General features: G+C 31.7%; 2 protein-coding genes across 3 annotated transcripts; one reads left to right on the top strand and one right to left on the bottom strand.

Annotated features, from left to right (window-relative positions):
* The first annotated feature begins 2156 nt into the window (after positions 1–2156).
* On the top strand, positions 2157–5729 carry LOC106777804 (protein NSP-INTERACTING KINASE 2). Of its 2 annotated transcripts, none has more exons than XM_014665565.2 (11): positions 2157–2620; positions 2703–2835; positions 2939–3010; positions 3076–3219; positions 3327–3398; positions 3495–3554; positions 3667–3758; positions 4067–4216; positions 4311–4652; positions 4741–5120; positions 5205–5729. In XM_014665565.2, the coding sequence occupies exons 2-11, from the start codon at positions 2714–2716 to the stop codon at positions 5523–5525; spliced, it is 1755 nt and encodes a 584-aa protein (XP_014521051.1). In that variant the 5' UTR covers positions 2157–2620; positions 2703–2713; the 3' UTR covers positions 5526–5729. The 2 variants fall into 2 exon arrangements, with proteins under 2 accessions (XP_014521051.1, XP_014521050.1); XM_014665564.2 differs by having other exon boundaries at positions 2158–2612.
* Positions 5730–5849: 120 nt separating this feature from the next.
* On the bottom strand, positions 5850–11903 carry LOC106777094 (formimidoyltransferase-cyclodeaminase-like). Its single transcript, XM_014664613.2, has 3 exons — positions 11758–11903; positions 7872–8283; positions 5850–6580 (listed from the first exon to the last, which is right to left on the bottom strand). The coding sequence occupies exons 1-3, from the start codon at positions 11779–11781 to the stop codon at positions 6063–6065; spliced, it is 954 nt and encodes a 317-aa protein (XP_014520099.1). The 5' UTR covers positions 11782–11903; the 3' UTR covers positions 5850–6062.
* Positions 11904–14063: the final 2160 nt, after the last annotated feature.

Genomic DNA, 14063 nt, shown 5'->3' with positions numbered 1-14063 from the left:
CGTTGCAAGTCTTTGGTTGCAAAGACTTTGGTTCATATGGTCATGCAAGCAACCGTGTAAGCTGGATAGTGAAGCTTTGTTTTATTTGCGCAACTCACTTATAAAAGTGAAGAGAAGAAGTGGTTGTAAGACACCACCCACCATGGAAAATAAAGAAAAATGTAGAGTGGTGTGGTCAAGTGAAAGAAAAATATGTGGGAGTGTGTGTGGGAAAGAGAGAGGAACCATCGTGGAGAAGAAAGCTTCAGTGAAGAGAGAAACCACCGTGGAGATGAAAGCCACGGTGAAGAAAAGAAAAAGAGAGAGGAGATGTTGTTTTATAAAAACAGTGTTTTGTTGTGTAACCCATGAAAATGGAGGACCTGTGTTAAAGACAGTGGAGAGGTATAAGGGTAGGGAGTTGGAGGTGGAGGAAGTAAAAAGGGTAAAAAAGTAATTAAAAAAAGATATTATTGTAATAAAGAAAAAGAGGCTAAAAGTTGGGGAGGTGGAGGGAGCAACCCCCATTTCATTATTCTTTGTTATCATCTTTTTTTTTTGGACTAAATTAAAATTTGAAAATTATATTTTAAGGAAACTTATTTTATTTAACTTATAGTTTTTTATTCTTTTTTTTACCCACAATTAATTATTATTATTTATTTTTTAAATTAGTTTTTTATTTCATTTTTATTTATTGTTATTTTTTATTTTTGTTTTCTGTTGACTTACCTGGACGAAATTGGGTGTTGATAATTGACCTCTTTATTTATATTTTACTAGATAACATGAACTTTTGAATTTTTATGTTAAAGATAAATAAAGATAAAGACATTTATTTTATTCGGGTTTAAAGAGAAGAAAAGATTGATTTGACCCTTACAACACAGAGTGTCATGTGGTTTATCAATATGATGAGAGGGTGTAGCACCCCTATGGATGTAGATAATGAGGTGTTTGAAGCTCGTAGAGGGTGTAGCAACCCTATGGACATGGATAATAAGACATGTGAACCTGGTGGAGGGTGTAACAACCTTATAGACGTGGATAATAAGTTGTGTGAACCTCGTGGAGGGTGTAGAAACCCTATGGATGTAGGTAATGAGGTGTGTGAGCATTGTGGAGGGTGTATCAATCCTATGAATGTAGATAATAAGGTGTGTGAACCTTTGTAGACCTATAACAAAAAAATCTTGATTCAACCATTGTCTAGCATAAAGTCAATATGAAAAGACTTTTGCTACGTGGGATAGACCAACTGGGCTTAAAAATATAAGGCCATTTATACGTGTGTTAAAGGTTATCCAAGATGTGAGTTTTACCAAGCTTTTAAAAGTAACAAAAAAATGAAGTTGGGATTAAATGACAGAAAACATGCATTTCGATGATTAAGATTTTGTGATTGTAATTGGAGGTTTGGAATAATCTGAGTAGAATAGTAGGGAGTGTGAGTTGTTTTGCTTGGTGGGTTCTGCATGTCAGCTCTGTTATACAAAGCAAATTTGATGAAAAATTAAAATGAAAAGTTGGTATAGAAACGGGAGTGAAATAGACATTACATACCCCTCGTACTTCACGACACAGAAATGGCTTGATTGTTAAGGAGGGCATTTTGGGAGTTTCCAAGAGGGAGAATTGAGAACAGTGTGAGAACAGCTTTTGCTTTTAAAAGTAGGTTTCTTTTGGCTTGTTTATTAGAGGAAGTGTCTGATGAAATGTGATTATTTGGAGACAAAATGAGTGATTGAGAATCAATAAAGCGTAGGCAACTAAGATTAGCATGGCCAAAGAAAATAGAAAGTAACAGTGAGAGAAAATGGGAGACATAATTGACACAACAAAGATCTCACAAGGAGGAGCCATTGCATCACCAATCTCAACCACAATCCCTTGGGATTCTAACTTTTTTTCATAATAATTGAATAAAACCAAAGAAAGTGGAGTTCGGTACTTAAAAGATAATGAATGACATATCACAGAGACAGGGAATGTTTTTGGATTCTAATTTTTCTGATTAAGGTCCATTAGTGCTTAACAGATAACACTTCACTTCCTCTCACTTCAATTTTTTCTTTTAGTATTATATTTCAAGGAATAGAATAATACTTTACTCTCCTGTTCTTTAGACCAATGCATGATTGATGGAATTTTCTTTTTCAATCATCTTTTACATTTATCTAGAAAGAGGCTAATGGAGGGGTGCTTCATGTCTTTTTATTATATATTCTTTCCTTTCTTTGTTCAACCATCAGCAGGCATGCTGGTTCTCTTTTAAGTCTTTTTACCATTGCCTCTGATTCAACTCTGACACAAGGATGGGAGTGAGTGCAATTCTGGCCTGAAAGCAGGTGGGAATGCTACTGTTGGACTTGGTTGAGCTTCCTCTTCTGATGTAAANCATGACATGTAACAAAAACAAACCAANTTGAAATTGTTGCTGTTAGCTGAATCATTCAAAACCTGCTCCTTTAGTTGCCTCCTCCTTCACTTGATCCAAATAACTAACATAAGTTTCTGTTGATCCTTCAACCCANTGGAGAGAATAGGGCATGTANCTTTCTTTTGTTTAGCTTTGATCTTCCTGTCGACTTCAGTGGTTGGTTTGCTTTCTCCCAAAGGTGTCAACTATGAAGGTGATTGAGTAGGAGCACTTCCCTTCCTTCTTAGAGCACATAAGTGTACGGTCACTCTCATGTCCTAATAAATTCTTGTCTTACATGCAGTTCAAGCTTTGATGAGCATTAAGAACTCTCTCATGGATCCTCATTCTGTCTTGAGTAACTGGGATGAAGATGCTGTAGATCCTTGCAACTGGGCTATGGTCACATGTTCCTCTGATCATTTTGTCACTGCCCTGTAAGTCAAACTGGAAAAAAAATCAAACCATAAAAAGATATATTCAGTTTCACTGTTTTTCTGCTTCTTAAGATTCTACGTATTTCATCCTTTTCTTTTTCAGTGGGATTCCAAGCCAAAACTTATCTGGCCGCCTCTCACCAAGCATAGGCAGTTTAACAAACCTCATCACTGTGTGAGTGACATGCTACTTAAAAGAAAACTTTGTGTCAAGAATATTATCTTACTATGCATTTGCAGGCTTCTGCAGGATAACAATATTACAGGACCAATCCCCTCTGAGATTAGTAGGCTCCAAAAGCTTCAAACTCTTGATCTTTCGGACAATTTCTTCACCGGTCAACTTCCAGATTCCCTTTCCCAAATGAAGGGTCTCCATTACTTGTTAGTTCAAGAACATAATGCTATACATTTTTTTATAGGCTTTACAGACAAAACTTGTGTTAATTCCCTATCAAGAATTTGATCATAGGAATTTGAATTTTTATCAGGCGGCTAAATAATAACAGTTTGACTGGACCAATTCCTTCCTCTTTGGCTAACATGACTCAGCTTGCCTTTCTGTAAGTCTCTTCTAGACTTCTACCATCCATCTTTTCTTCCTCGTTAGTTAAGTTGATTTATGTTCAGTTATCTGTCTTCTGCTGAATTTTTCTTAGGGATATCTCTTATAATAACTTGAGTGGACCTGTGCCAAGAATAAATGCAAAAACATTCAAGTAAGGTGTTTGGTCTTAATTTTTCTGTTTTCCTAACGTGAGTTAAAATGATATAAATTCTGTTTACATGTTATTGTTTAATAATTGTATGTTTTTCCTTCTTTCGAAACAGCATCGTAGGCAATCCTCAGATATGTGCCGCTGGAGTCGAGCAGAACTGCTTCAGGACAACGTCAATTCCTTTGGCTCCGAATAATTCTCAAGGTAATTATAGTTCTTTCATGTTTTAGATTTGTGTGTGCTTTTTCACCCTCATGATGTTGAATCTAAAGCTTTTCTTCTTATCGGTCATAAAGTAGACTTGGACTTAGTCTAAAACTTAGTCGAAAAGTACTTTTTTAGGGTGCATAATTATTTCACAAAACTGTTAAAAACTATCATCTTCTAAGTTGTCTTAACGTGTTTATAATCATTGCTTCCATCATTCTCCACCCCTGTATTTACTTTTCTTTTTCTTTTTTCATGTAACTTTTTCTCATACCCTAACACAACTTTCTCAAATGTTTTTCAAGATTCCCAATCCACCAAAAAACCAAAGAGTCACAAAGTAGCCTTGGCGTTTGCCTCAAGCTTAAGCTGTATATGCTTACTAATTCTGGGACTTGGCTTCCTCATATGGTGGAGACAAAGACATAACAAGCAAATATTCTTTGATGTTAATGGTTAGTGGATTATGAGCTGAAGTATTCACAGGCCAACTTGGTATGTATATTATTGGTTTAATCTTCATTAACTAAACTCTTCTTCCTCTTTTAGAACAACACCGTGAAGAGGTTTTCCTTGGAAACCTCAAGAAGTTCCACTTCAGAGAACTTCAGCTTGCTACAAACAACTTCAGCAGCAAGAACATGATTGGCAAAGGTGGTTTTGGACATGTCTACAAAGGGTATCTTCAGGATGGTACGGTTATAGCAGTAAAAAGGCTCAAAGATGGTAACGCTATTGGAGGTGAGATCCAATTCCAGACTGAAGTTGAGATGATCAGCTTAGCCGTCCATCGGAATCTTCTTCGGCTATATGGATTCTGCATGACAACTACAGAGAGGCTCTTGGTTTATCCGTACATGTCAAATGGAAGTGTCGCTTCTCGTCTGAAAGGTATGGTAATTTTATCCTGCCAGATTGGTGTCACTATGTATCATTTGTTTTATGAAGTAGGAGTATTCATTACCTTTATATGAAACAGCCAAGCCAGCATTGGACTGGCCTACCAGGAAGAGAATAGCTTTAGGAGCTGGAAGAGGCTTGCTATATTTACATGAACAGTGTGATCCAAAGATTATTCACAGGGATGTAAAGGCAGCAAATATCTTGCTTGATGATTATTGTGAAGCTGTAGTTGGAGATTTTGGGCTGGCAAAGCTTTTAGATCACAGGGATTCACATGTGACAACAGCAGTGAGAGGCACTGTTGGACACATAGCTCCTGAGTATCTCTCAACAGGTCAATCTTCTGAGAAGACAGATGTGTTTGGATTTGGAATTCTTCTTCTTGAACTAATATCTGGCCAAAGAGCGCTTGAGTTTGGAAAAGCAGCAAACCAGAAAGGAGCCATGCTAGACTGGGTGAGCCAACCAGTCAAAGTAATTTCTTTCAGTATAACTGAGCTATAATGTCATGTGTCCTAAATGTATTCACTATACTTGCAGGTGAAGAAAATCCATCAAGAGAAGAAAATTGACTTGTTGGTTGACAAGGACCTGAAAAACAACTATGATAGGATTGAGCTTGATGAAATTGTGCAAGTGGCTCTTTTATGTACTCAGTACCTTCCAAGTCACAGACCCAAGATGTCTGAGGTGGTTAGGATGCTTGAAGGAGATGGGCTTGCAGAGAAATGGGAAGCCTCGCAGAGAGCAGAATCCACAAGAAGCAGAGGAAATGAACTCTCTTCTTCAGAGCGTTACTCTGATCTCACTGATGATTCCTCACTACTTGCACAAGCAATGGAACTTTCTGGGCCAAGATGATTTTCTTAAACACCTTGTGTCATATTTAAGTTGTTGAAGAGTGAAAGAAAGTTGAATTGTCTTCAAATGCAAGTTCCCGAGTTGCAGTGAACTTGTTGTAACATTAGCATCATAGTAGCATCTCCAAGAGTGATGCTTGTTTCTGACTGTACAGAATCTGATTGTTGACATTGACTTATAGATTGAGTTATGTATTTTCCTTAAGTGATGGACCGAAGATTTTGTTGCAAATGTCCTTCTGGCTCCTTCAACTTGTCAGAATAATAACGTTTATATAAATATATTGTACTTAAATTGTCAATAATAGAATTTGGGATTTGAGAGTTTTCACCTATGTATAGTAATCTATACAGTTTTTAACAATGACTCGTTGCTTAATTTGCTTCTGTTTTCTGCTATACTTTTTAACAGAATTTTTGTGCACGGTAAGAGTAGCCATTGTATAACTTACATGAGCAAGATAGTAAGCCAAAGAAGTTCCATTTCGAAGAGTTTTACCAGTCAACAATTAAGTCCGATGGGTAGACAAAAACACATTCACGATCTGTTAGCAGTGATTAATTTAATGTATTTATCCACAATCATTTCGGGAGAAAAGTCAGTGAAGTAACCCTTTTCCACATCAAGTCCTTCTAGTGCTGCCAGCATCTCCACCCGATGCTGCACCCTGTCTGCGCCAATCTGGTTCGGTTCCAGCAGCATGCAGGCTATCTCAGTGGAGTCCTCGCCATGGACAAGCCCAAGCGTTTGCACTGTTGGAAGCCCACCACCGCGAGCACTCACCTTCCGTGCGATTCTTCTTGCTGCTGACACGTCAGTGCACAGGATCGGCACGTTGTAGAGTGCAACCCAAGGGCGTGCTCCGATCATCGTGATGCCTTTGGCCCGGGAAACCACGTTGGGTCCCTCGTCGGGACTCAGTGGGACGGTGTCGGGCATGGCCCATCCAGCCCATTGGCTACCTTGGAAATTGGGTCTGTAGTAGCCCAGCTCTCGCCTTATAGTGTCCAGCTCCTTCCCTGTTGGGTGGGCTGCCGCGTACAGAAACACTGGCACTGCATTCAGGTATTGAAAGGTAAGAAAATAAAGTTTTTTACTGTTTATTTAAAGGAAAATGTTTTTTATTTTTTTTTACATTATTTTAACAATATACATTGACAATATATGATTTGTGATGGGTTGATTTTAAATATTTTTTTTAAAAATAAATTTAAACAAACCAATAAAATAATCATATGTATTATAAAAATATTGTTCACATAATATCTTATTTAATCATTAATTGTATGAGTGAATGAATTGAAATTTAAGATGTTTTCAAATTTGTTTCTTTTAAGAATAATGATATTTTGCATTCTGAGAGTATAGAAATAAAATATTATAAAAATTTGCCAAACTGACAACTGAGTTAGTATAATGTTTTTTCTGTTAAAAATTTTTGTTTTTATTTTATAGAAAACACAATTCTTTTAGTATCTTTATGTCATCCTTCACTTAGAATTAAATTTTTACTTAAGTAATTTGTAATTTAATTACTATGCAAACTTTTTATTTTATAAATTTATAATTCTAACTTTTATTGAAAACAAATACAAGAAACACCTCAAAATTTGCATGCGTGTTTTATACTTTATTTGATTCTAACAAAAGTTTTAGAATTAATCGAGAATAAAAAAACTTACTTATTAAGAATTTAAATCTTAGAAAATCAATGTAACCCTTTTACACTTAATATACACATTTCGATGTAAATTTACTGATGAGATTATTTTTTTTTTATCAATGTAAATCGAGATTATTAAAAGTTATATTTTTCTTATCAAGAAAAACAAAATAAAATTATTTGTGTATAACTAAAAATATTTAAGAGTTATTTTTCATTCCCATTACAATTAGTAATTATATGAAGATCGATTATTCAAATCCCAACTTTAAAACAATCAGTTCTTTATAAATGAATAATATAATATATATTATGTATTATTCCGTCTATTCCACAATTTAAATTTAAGGATGAATGTAACAACTTAAAAATAAAAATAAATAAAACCATTTACACAATAAAAAATTATAAAAAGTATTCATTTTTGTAATCATTCTTTTGTAAAAGTTATTTTATGGTTTATTAATATGTTTTATTTTAAAATTAAAAAATCATTTTATAATTTAATAAAACTTTTATTATGATATAAGAATAACACAATAATAAAAGTAACTAGTTTTTATACTTATAAGAAAGAAAACAATTAATATTTTATTAGGATGTGAAAAATAACTTTTTATATGACAGAAATCGTAACTATTTAAATATATATTATCTTGAATAAGGAGTAATTTAATACTGACCATTGAATCGGTTGCCTATATCTGCTGAAACTCTTTTGGCGAGCCATGCTGCCTCATGTAGTGATGCACCTGCGAGAGGGTGGAAAACGATGTCATCCACTACGCCTAAACGAGGATGAGCGCCGTCATGGAATTCGAGGTTGATGGCGTTGAAGGCAGCCTCCGCCATGGCTATGACGGTTTGTTGCAAGGGGCTGTACACAACACTTCCGTTGCAGTCGTGCAGAACATACGACACAAGAGTGTACCTCGCTCTGTTGTATGCTCCATCCAGAAACTTGTTCACAATCACTGTTTCTGGATTTGACCTCGCAGCGCGTTCTATTACGTCCAGAGTGGCCATGCTGCGGGACTCGGAGACGAAGAACTTGCAGCATAGTAGGATGGACTGGTCTACGCCTTTCTTTTGATCCTAGATGAGTTTTATAAGAGACTCAATATTTCATACGTTCAACCAAATGAACCATTGTTTTAGTGAGGTGGTGATTTTTCCCCACAAAAGTAAGCACTCACAACTTAAAATTTTAATCATTTTTTATTAATATATTATTAAAGTGGATTAATGAACAATATAGTAATGATTTACTTCACTCCAAAACGTAAAGAAACTAATGTTTTAACACTCAATGAAATTCTTACAAGTAATAAGGAATTAAAAATAATGAATCTGATCTGGTTTATTTAATTATAAGTTTTTTCTAATTAAAAATAATAATATTTTTTTAATTCAAATCTAAATAAAAGAAAATGATCTTAAATTATATTTATCATCAATTAAACATAACATTTCATTTACAATTATCACAAAACCTCCTGAACAAATTTTTTATTGGTTTTATAGTTATTCAAATTTGTTTTTATTTAAAAAAATTGAGTTAATAAATAGAGATTTGTAGATTTTTCATGTTACATAATTATTTTATACAAAAACTAATTTTATAAGTATTCGTTTCATGTTACATAATTATTTTATACAAAAATATTTATTAAGAAAACTAGGTGAGTTAATGAACCGATATGGTTCACCACAGATTTTATCATTATTACTTCTACAAAATTGACTCACATATATATCTATGTCATAAATCAGTTGATGATTTTTTTGTCAAATTTTAATGCATGCACCTTCAAAATACCCCAAAAAATTATAAAGTCCATTGCCCTTGTGCTAAGAAACAAAAAAAAAAATCATTTTTTATTAAGTGAGCATACTAGTTTGTTTGAATTAGTTCGTTATGATTTATGAAAACCTTTTATCATACTCCTTGATCTTATAGGTGTGATATTACTTAAAAATTATTAACGATTATTCACAAGTAGTTTGAGTTTATTTAGCATGCAATAAAATGAAGTCGTGTCTACATTTATGAACTATTTGTCTTTGTGGAAAAATAATATGATACAAAAATAAAGAATAAAGAAAGTATGAAGTGACAATGTCACTAAGTTTAATTGTTTGTGTGACTTGTTTTTAAACAATGGGATTGTGTTTGAAATATGTTGTGTGGATACTCGAGAACAAAATAAGAAAATGGAAAGACATCAACTTATTATAAATGTGACAGGTATTATTAGATAAAAAGGTCATTAATTACCAATGCATTTTTGGGGTAAATGTGTGTTACCAGCATATTATTTAATTAATCGCACACCATCTAGTGTGGTAATTATTTGATACTTTATGAAAAATTATTTGGTAAACTAAATAATTCACAAATGTTTTTTATTACTTATGTTATATGTATCAACAACATCAGGGATAAATTTGTAAGTAGAATAAGTCGAAAGTGTTTATTGAGTATCTTTATGGAAAAAAGGATAGAAATTATATGATTTGGAATCTCATGAATATTTTATTTTCAAAGATGTGAAATTTTATGAATATGAATTTTCTTTTCTTAGGTCACAAGATAACAATCTTTATACTCCTAACTGGAGAATTCTGATGCAACAGGGGTGCGTTTATGATCTTACAAAAAGAAGAGTGCCCCAACTTCAAAGGAGATTGTGTGGAGACTATCATGATACTACTGTGTGATGAAGGAGAACGTATGAGTGGTGTGGATGGTGAGGTAGTATCTCCATATGGAGTTCATGAGATTCATGATGTTATGATGATGAAAAAAGAAAATATGGGACAAAAATAGGAAGGGAATAAGAAACAAAATTCCATGGATATAAGGATTTGGTCATTAATGTTATTAGAAAGAAAAATCCTTAAAAAAGTTCATTCCTTGTCAATATTTCTCTAGTAATCATTATTATCATATACCATTGACAATGTACAAGGATTTCGTCACTAATTATCATAATGACTATTTTATTATACTATTGATTTGATTAGGAGATATATTTTAAACTTATTTATGGGTATTTCGATAAACCCAATAGTTACATATTCCAAGCCAAAAAAAATTTAAATACTATTTTCTTTTTTAACTTTTCCAGACATCTTTTAAGAAGAAAATCGTAACGAAGCATCATACTTCAAAAACAATGCATAAAGTATCTAGGACCTCTGTGTGCGCCTACTTGTTGGATTTATAATAATTATTTTTGGTAATTTTAGTTGTTGTTGACTTGATTGATTATTTGATCTGTAACTTGTAGTACATTATTCCAAAAGTTTTTTTGACTAGTTGATCCTTCTCAATAGTCTTCTGCAACAGCAAGAGAGAGAGAGTTATGAATACACTCTCTGCGAGGGGAAAATTGTCCACAGGAAATCTAGAGATTTTTTGTCCGCTAAAGAAGATTCTAAGGATGCCAAGTGGATGGATACTCGTAATGAGCACCTTATGCTGGCAAGGTAACAATTCAAGCTTATCAATTGTTTCAAATTTTCTGTTTCTCATTATTATACAGGCACTCTGCCATTTCTTTCCAACCATGATACTTTGTAATAACCTCACATTAGACTCAGATGTCAGACATACCTTGGACCTATAAAATTTGAGCCCAAGCATTGTAAATCTCAAAAATTGGGCCAGCCCACTAACAAGATAGAAATTATGAGAGTTTATATCTTTTTCAAAAAATTAATATTATATAAACTATCGATTTTTATTACTTATTTTAGTTTATTGAGATTTCAGTGAAAATTATTACAATCCTAGAATTGTGACTCCCTTTGAATGAGCTCCGGTGTATTTGAAATTTCCTCTACGATCCCTCCTTTATCAGAAAAAAGAAAAAACATGCAAAAGATTTTATTTTAGTGTACAACTCATGTGGATATCTGTTTCCTAATTGTGAACTTATATTACCATTATAGAGATGTGAAATTATTACAATTCTAGAATTATGACTCAGTTTGAATGCACTTCACTATGTTTCTGCAATTTCTTTTATGATCTCTCCTTTATCAGAAAAGAAAAAAACACTTAAAAATTTTATTTAAGCATACAATTCGTGTGGATATTTGTTAATGTGATTGTGTCCGTGTCTGTCACTCACTGATAACCACTCTTATCCGCATTTTCTCACACACGTGACTCTTTCCACTTTATTCAATTGGTTTACAGAGGATAAGCGATAGAGCAAAACACGAACGAGCAGATATTTTTGAAAGCCAAAATACCAGAAAAGAAAAACTCAGTAGAACATTCCGATTCATCATCCATGGCTCTAACTCACTCTACTCGTCAGAAAATCCATCATTCAACTGAAACAAGAACACTAGAAGAGATCGAAACCACAAATTAACAAAGGTTAACCGCTGTTTCCTTTCTTATTTCCCCCTTTCTCTGTGTATTTGGTAACATTTTGCAATAACAAACAAATTGACAGAGATTTTGAATATTGAGAAGAAAAAGCACACCAAGCAAAGAGGAACAGTGGTTGATCTAATATCAGAGAAAGAATAAGTGGAAAGAGATTTTCTAACCTTGGCAGTAGAACTGAAATCCATGGCGAAATTGATCCTTTGCCAATTGCAACCTGTGTTCACGAACTGTGTTTATCGAAATTTCAATGAAGAACTCATGCCAGTACCAGAAGATATAAATATCGAACCACCAGTCCATGGAAAATATTAAATGCATTAATACAGACAAAGCTTATCTGTGACATATTTATATATATACATACATAATATAATACGCGATGTATTAATGACATGTGACATAAATTCTTTAAACAAAACCCTACATTTAATTGAAAGTCATAGCAATTATATTAAATTGGTACACCTTCTCCTACAGACAAATTTTGCCCACGTGTTACGCTACTTTATAATTTTGGAGGAAATATGACTATTAAAGTTAAGGTAGTGTTAGGTTGAAACTTCTATATCCAGTACATTTCCTTAGAATTTTTAAAACTAAGTAATATAACTTTTCCATAAAAACGAAAAAAAAAATACTGATTTTATATAATTTTTTTATGTTAAATGATTGATTTGTTCTAACTCTATCTTTTAGTTTTTGTATTTTAACATTTTTAATCTGATTTATTTTCTACGAATTTAGACAAGAAGATTAAAAGGAGTAAATGATACACGTAAATTAAAATTGATAATTTTTAAATATATTAATAAAAAAGTAAAGTTTGCCCTTGTATACAAAATAAATATATTCTTTTTAAATGATTGTGAATGTTTCCTCGTGATGTAAGGTCCCTCTATTACCTTAGAAGAAAACAAAATCATGCTTGTTTAAACGTATAAAACATTTTGTTTAAATATTAGGTAGTGTTTGGCTGCAATTTTCATGTCAAACACAGTTTGAAAAGAAAAAGTAATTTAATAACTTAATAAGTAACATGGTTATTATATTTACTAATATGATTAATATATATATATATATATATATATATATATATTCAATTGAGTTTAAATATATTTTAAATAGATTTTATTTTATTAAATTGATATTAATTTTGGATTAAAATGTGTGACCTATTAAAATTTAGATTCTTGTATCTTTTGAGATACTTTTTATCTGACACGAGACACGTTTCAAATTTAAACACTTAGTTTGATGCGTAATAAGTTTTAGGATAATGATAGTTTGATATTTTTTAACTTTTTAATGTTAATTTAAATGATGTGCATTAATGCTAATTTATTGAAAGATAATAAATTAATTTTATTTAAAAAATAATGTGAGTCAATAATATAAAACATCATTAGTATAAATTATAAACATAAATATAAGAAAAAATATTGAGCCTAATTTAATTTTTATAAACTAATGTAATTTGAAAAAAATATGTTGACGTGTTTAGATAAACAAATAATCTTTGATCATTCCTATTTTATTTTATTTTCAAAGTTTTCATTTTAATGTTAAATTTTTTTAATAATTTTACTAATTTTTTAGCTAAATAAATCTTTATAATGTCGTTAAACCAGTTAACACACTTTATTTAGTATTTTTTAAAATGTTAACAAATTTCATATAATAAATATTTACATATTTTGTTTTTAGAACAATAAAAAACATTGGTTTAGTACAAGATTAACTTTAGTTTTGAATTCTATTTATGGTTAATTTTATTTTACTACGTGTTTGATCTATAAGAATTGTTATATGTGTTTATTGAAGAAAATTTTAAGATTAATATACCATTAAAAAGAAGCATATAGAGTATTTTAAATTTGCAAAGCAAAAATTACGACTAAAACGACTTTTTTTCAAAGTTCAATTGTAAATCGATAATAACTTTATTTTTCTTGTAAATATGTAAAAAATTGAAAATAAAATATGTGCTCAATTATTTTAAATATTAAGAAAATTTAAATAAAATAATGAAATTAAAGTTTTTACATTTAAAAATAGGATTAAATATGTTTTTGGTCTCTTTTAATCAGTGAAAATTAGAATTTGTCATTTTTTAAAATTGTGGCCTAATTTAGTTCTTTATCTTTAGAATTGCATAGATTTAGTCATTTTAACTAAATTTTATTAAGTTTATTTGACATTTCAAATGTGTTTGAAAATAACATTTGAGTTGTTCATACCCTTTTGACACATTTTCGCTTCAATATTAACCGAGAAGACAAAGTTCATACATTTCTAAAGTTGGGAGAATAAATTGGTCCAAAGTTTTGAAGAAGAACCGATTTCAATTTTCTTTTAAAGTTAAGGGATAAAAAACATATATAATCCTTAAAAATATGTATTCACTTATTGTCATAAAAATAAAATATATCAATATTTATTAAACATTAATTCATTAACTTAAGATAAA

This window comes from Vigna radiata, chromosome 11 (assembly GCF_000741045.1).
Source record: "Vigna radiata var. radiata cultivar VC1973A chromosome 11, Vradiata_ver6, whole genome shotgun sequence".
Lineage (NCBI taxonomy): Eukaryota > Viridiplantae > Streptophyta > Magnoliopsida > Fabales > Fabaceae > Vigna > Vigna radiata.
This window is presented reverse-complemented; position numbering and strand designations above follow the sequence as displayed.

Coding starts and splice junctions, on each gene's coding strand:
- LOC106777804 (XM_014665565.2), top strand. CDS start 2,714: ATGAGCATTAAGAACTCTCTCATGGATCCTCATTCTGTCTTGAGTAAC. Junction 3,555..3,666: donor ATAAATGCAAAAACATTCAA/GTAAGGTGTTTG, acceptor CTTTCGAAACAG/CATCGTAGGCAATCCTCAGA. Junction 4,653..4,740: donor TGTCGCTTCTCGTCTGAAAG/GTATGGTAATTT, acceptor TATATGAAACAG/CCAAGCCAGCATTGGACTGG.
- LOC106777094 (XM_014664613.2), bottom strand. CDS start 11,781: ATGGATTTCAGTTCTACTGCCAAG. Junction 8,284..11,757: donor ATTTCAGTTCTACTGCCAAG/GTTAGAAAATCT, acceptor AAACTCATCTAG/GATCAAAAGAAAGGCGTAGA. Junction 6,581..7,871: donor TATAGGCAACCGATTCAATG/GTCAGTATTAAA, acceptor ACCTGAATGCAG/TGCCAGTGTTTCTGTACGCG.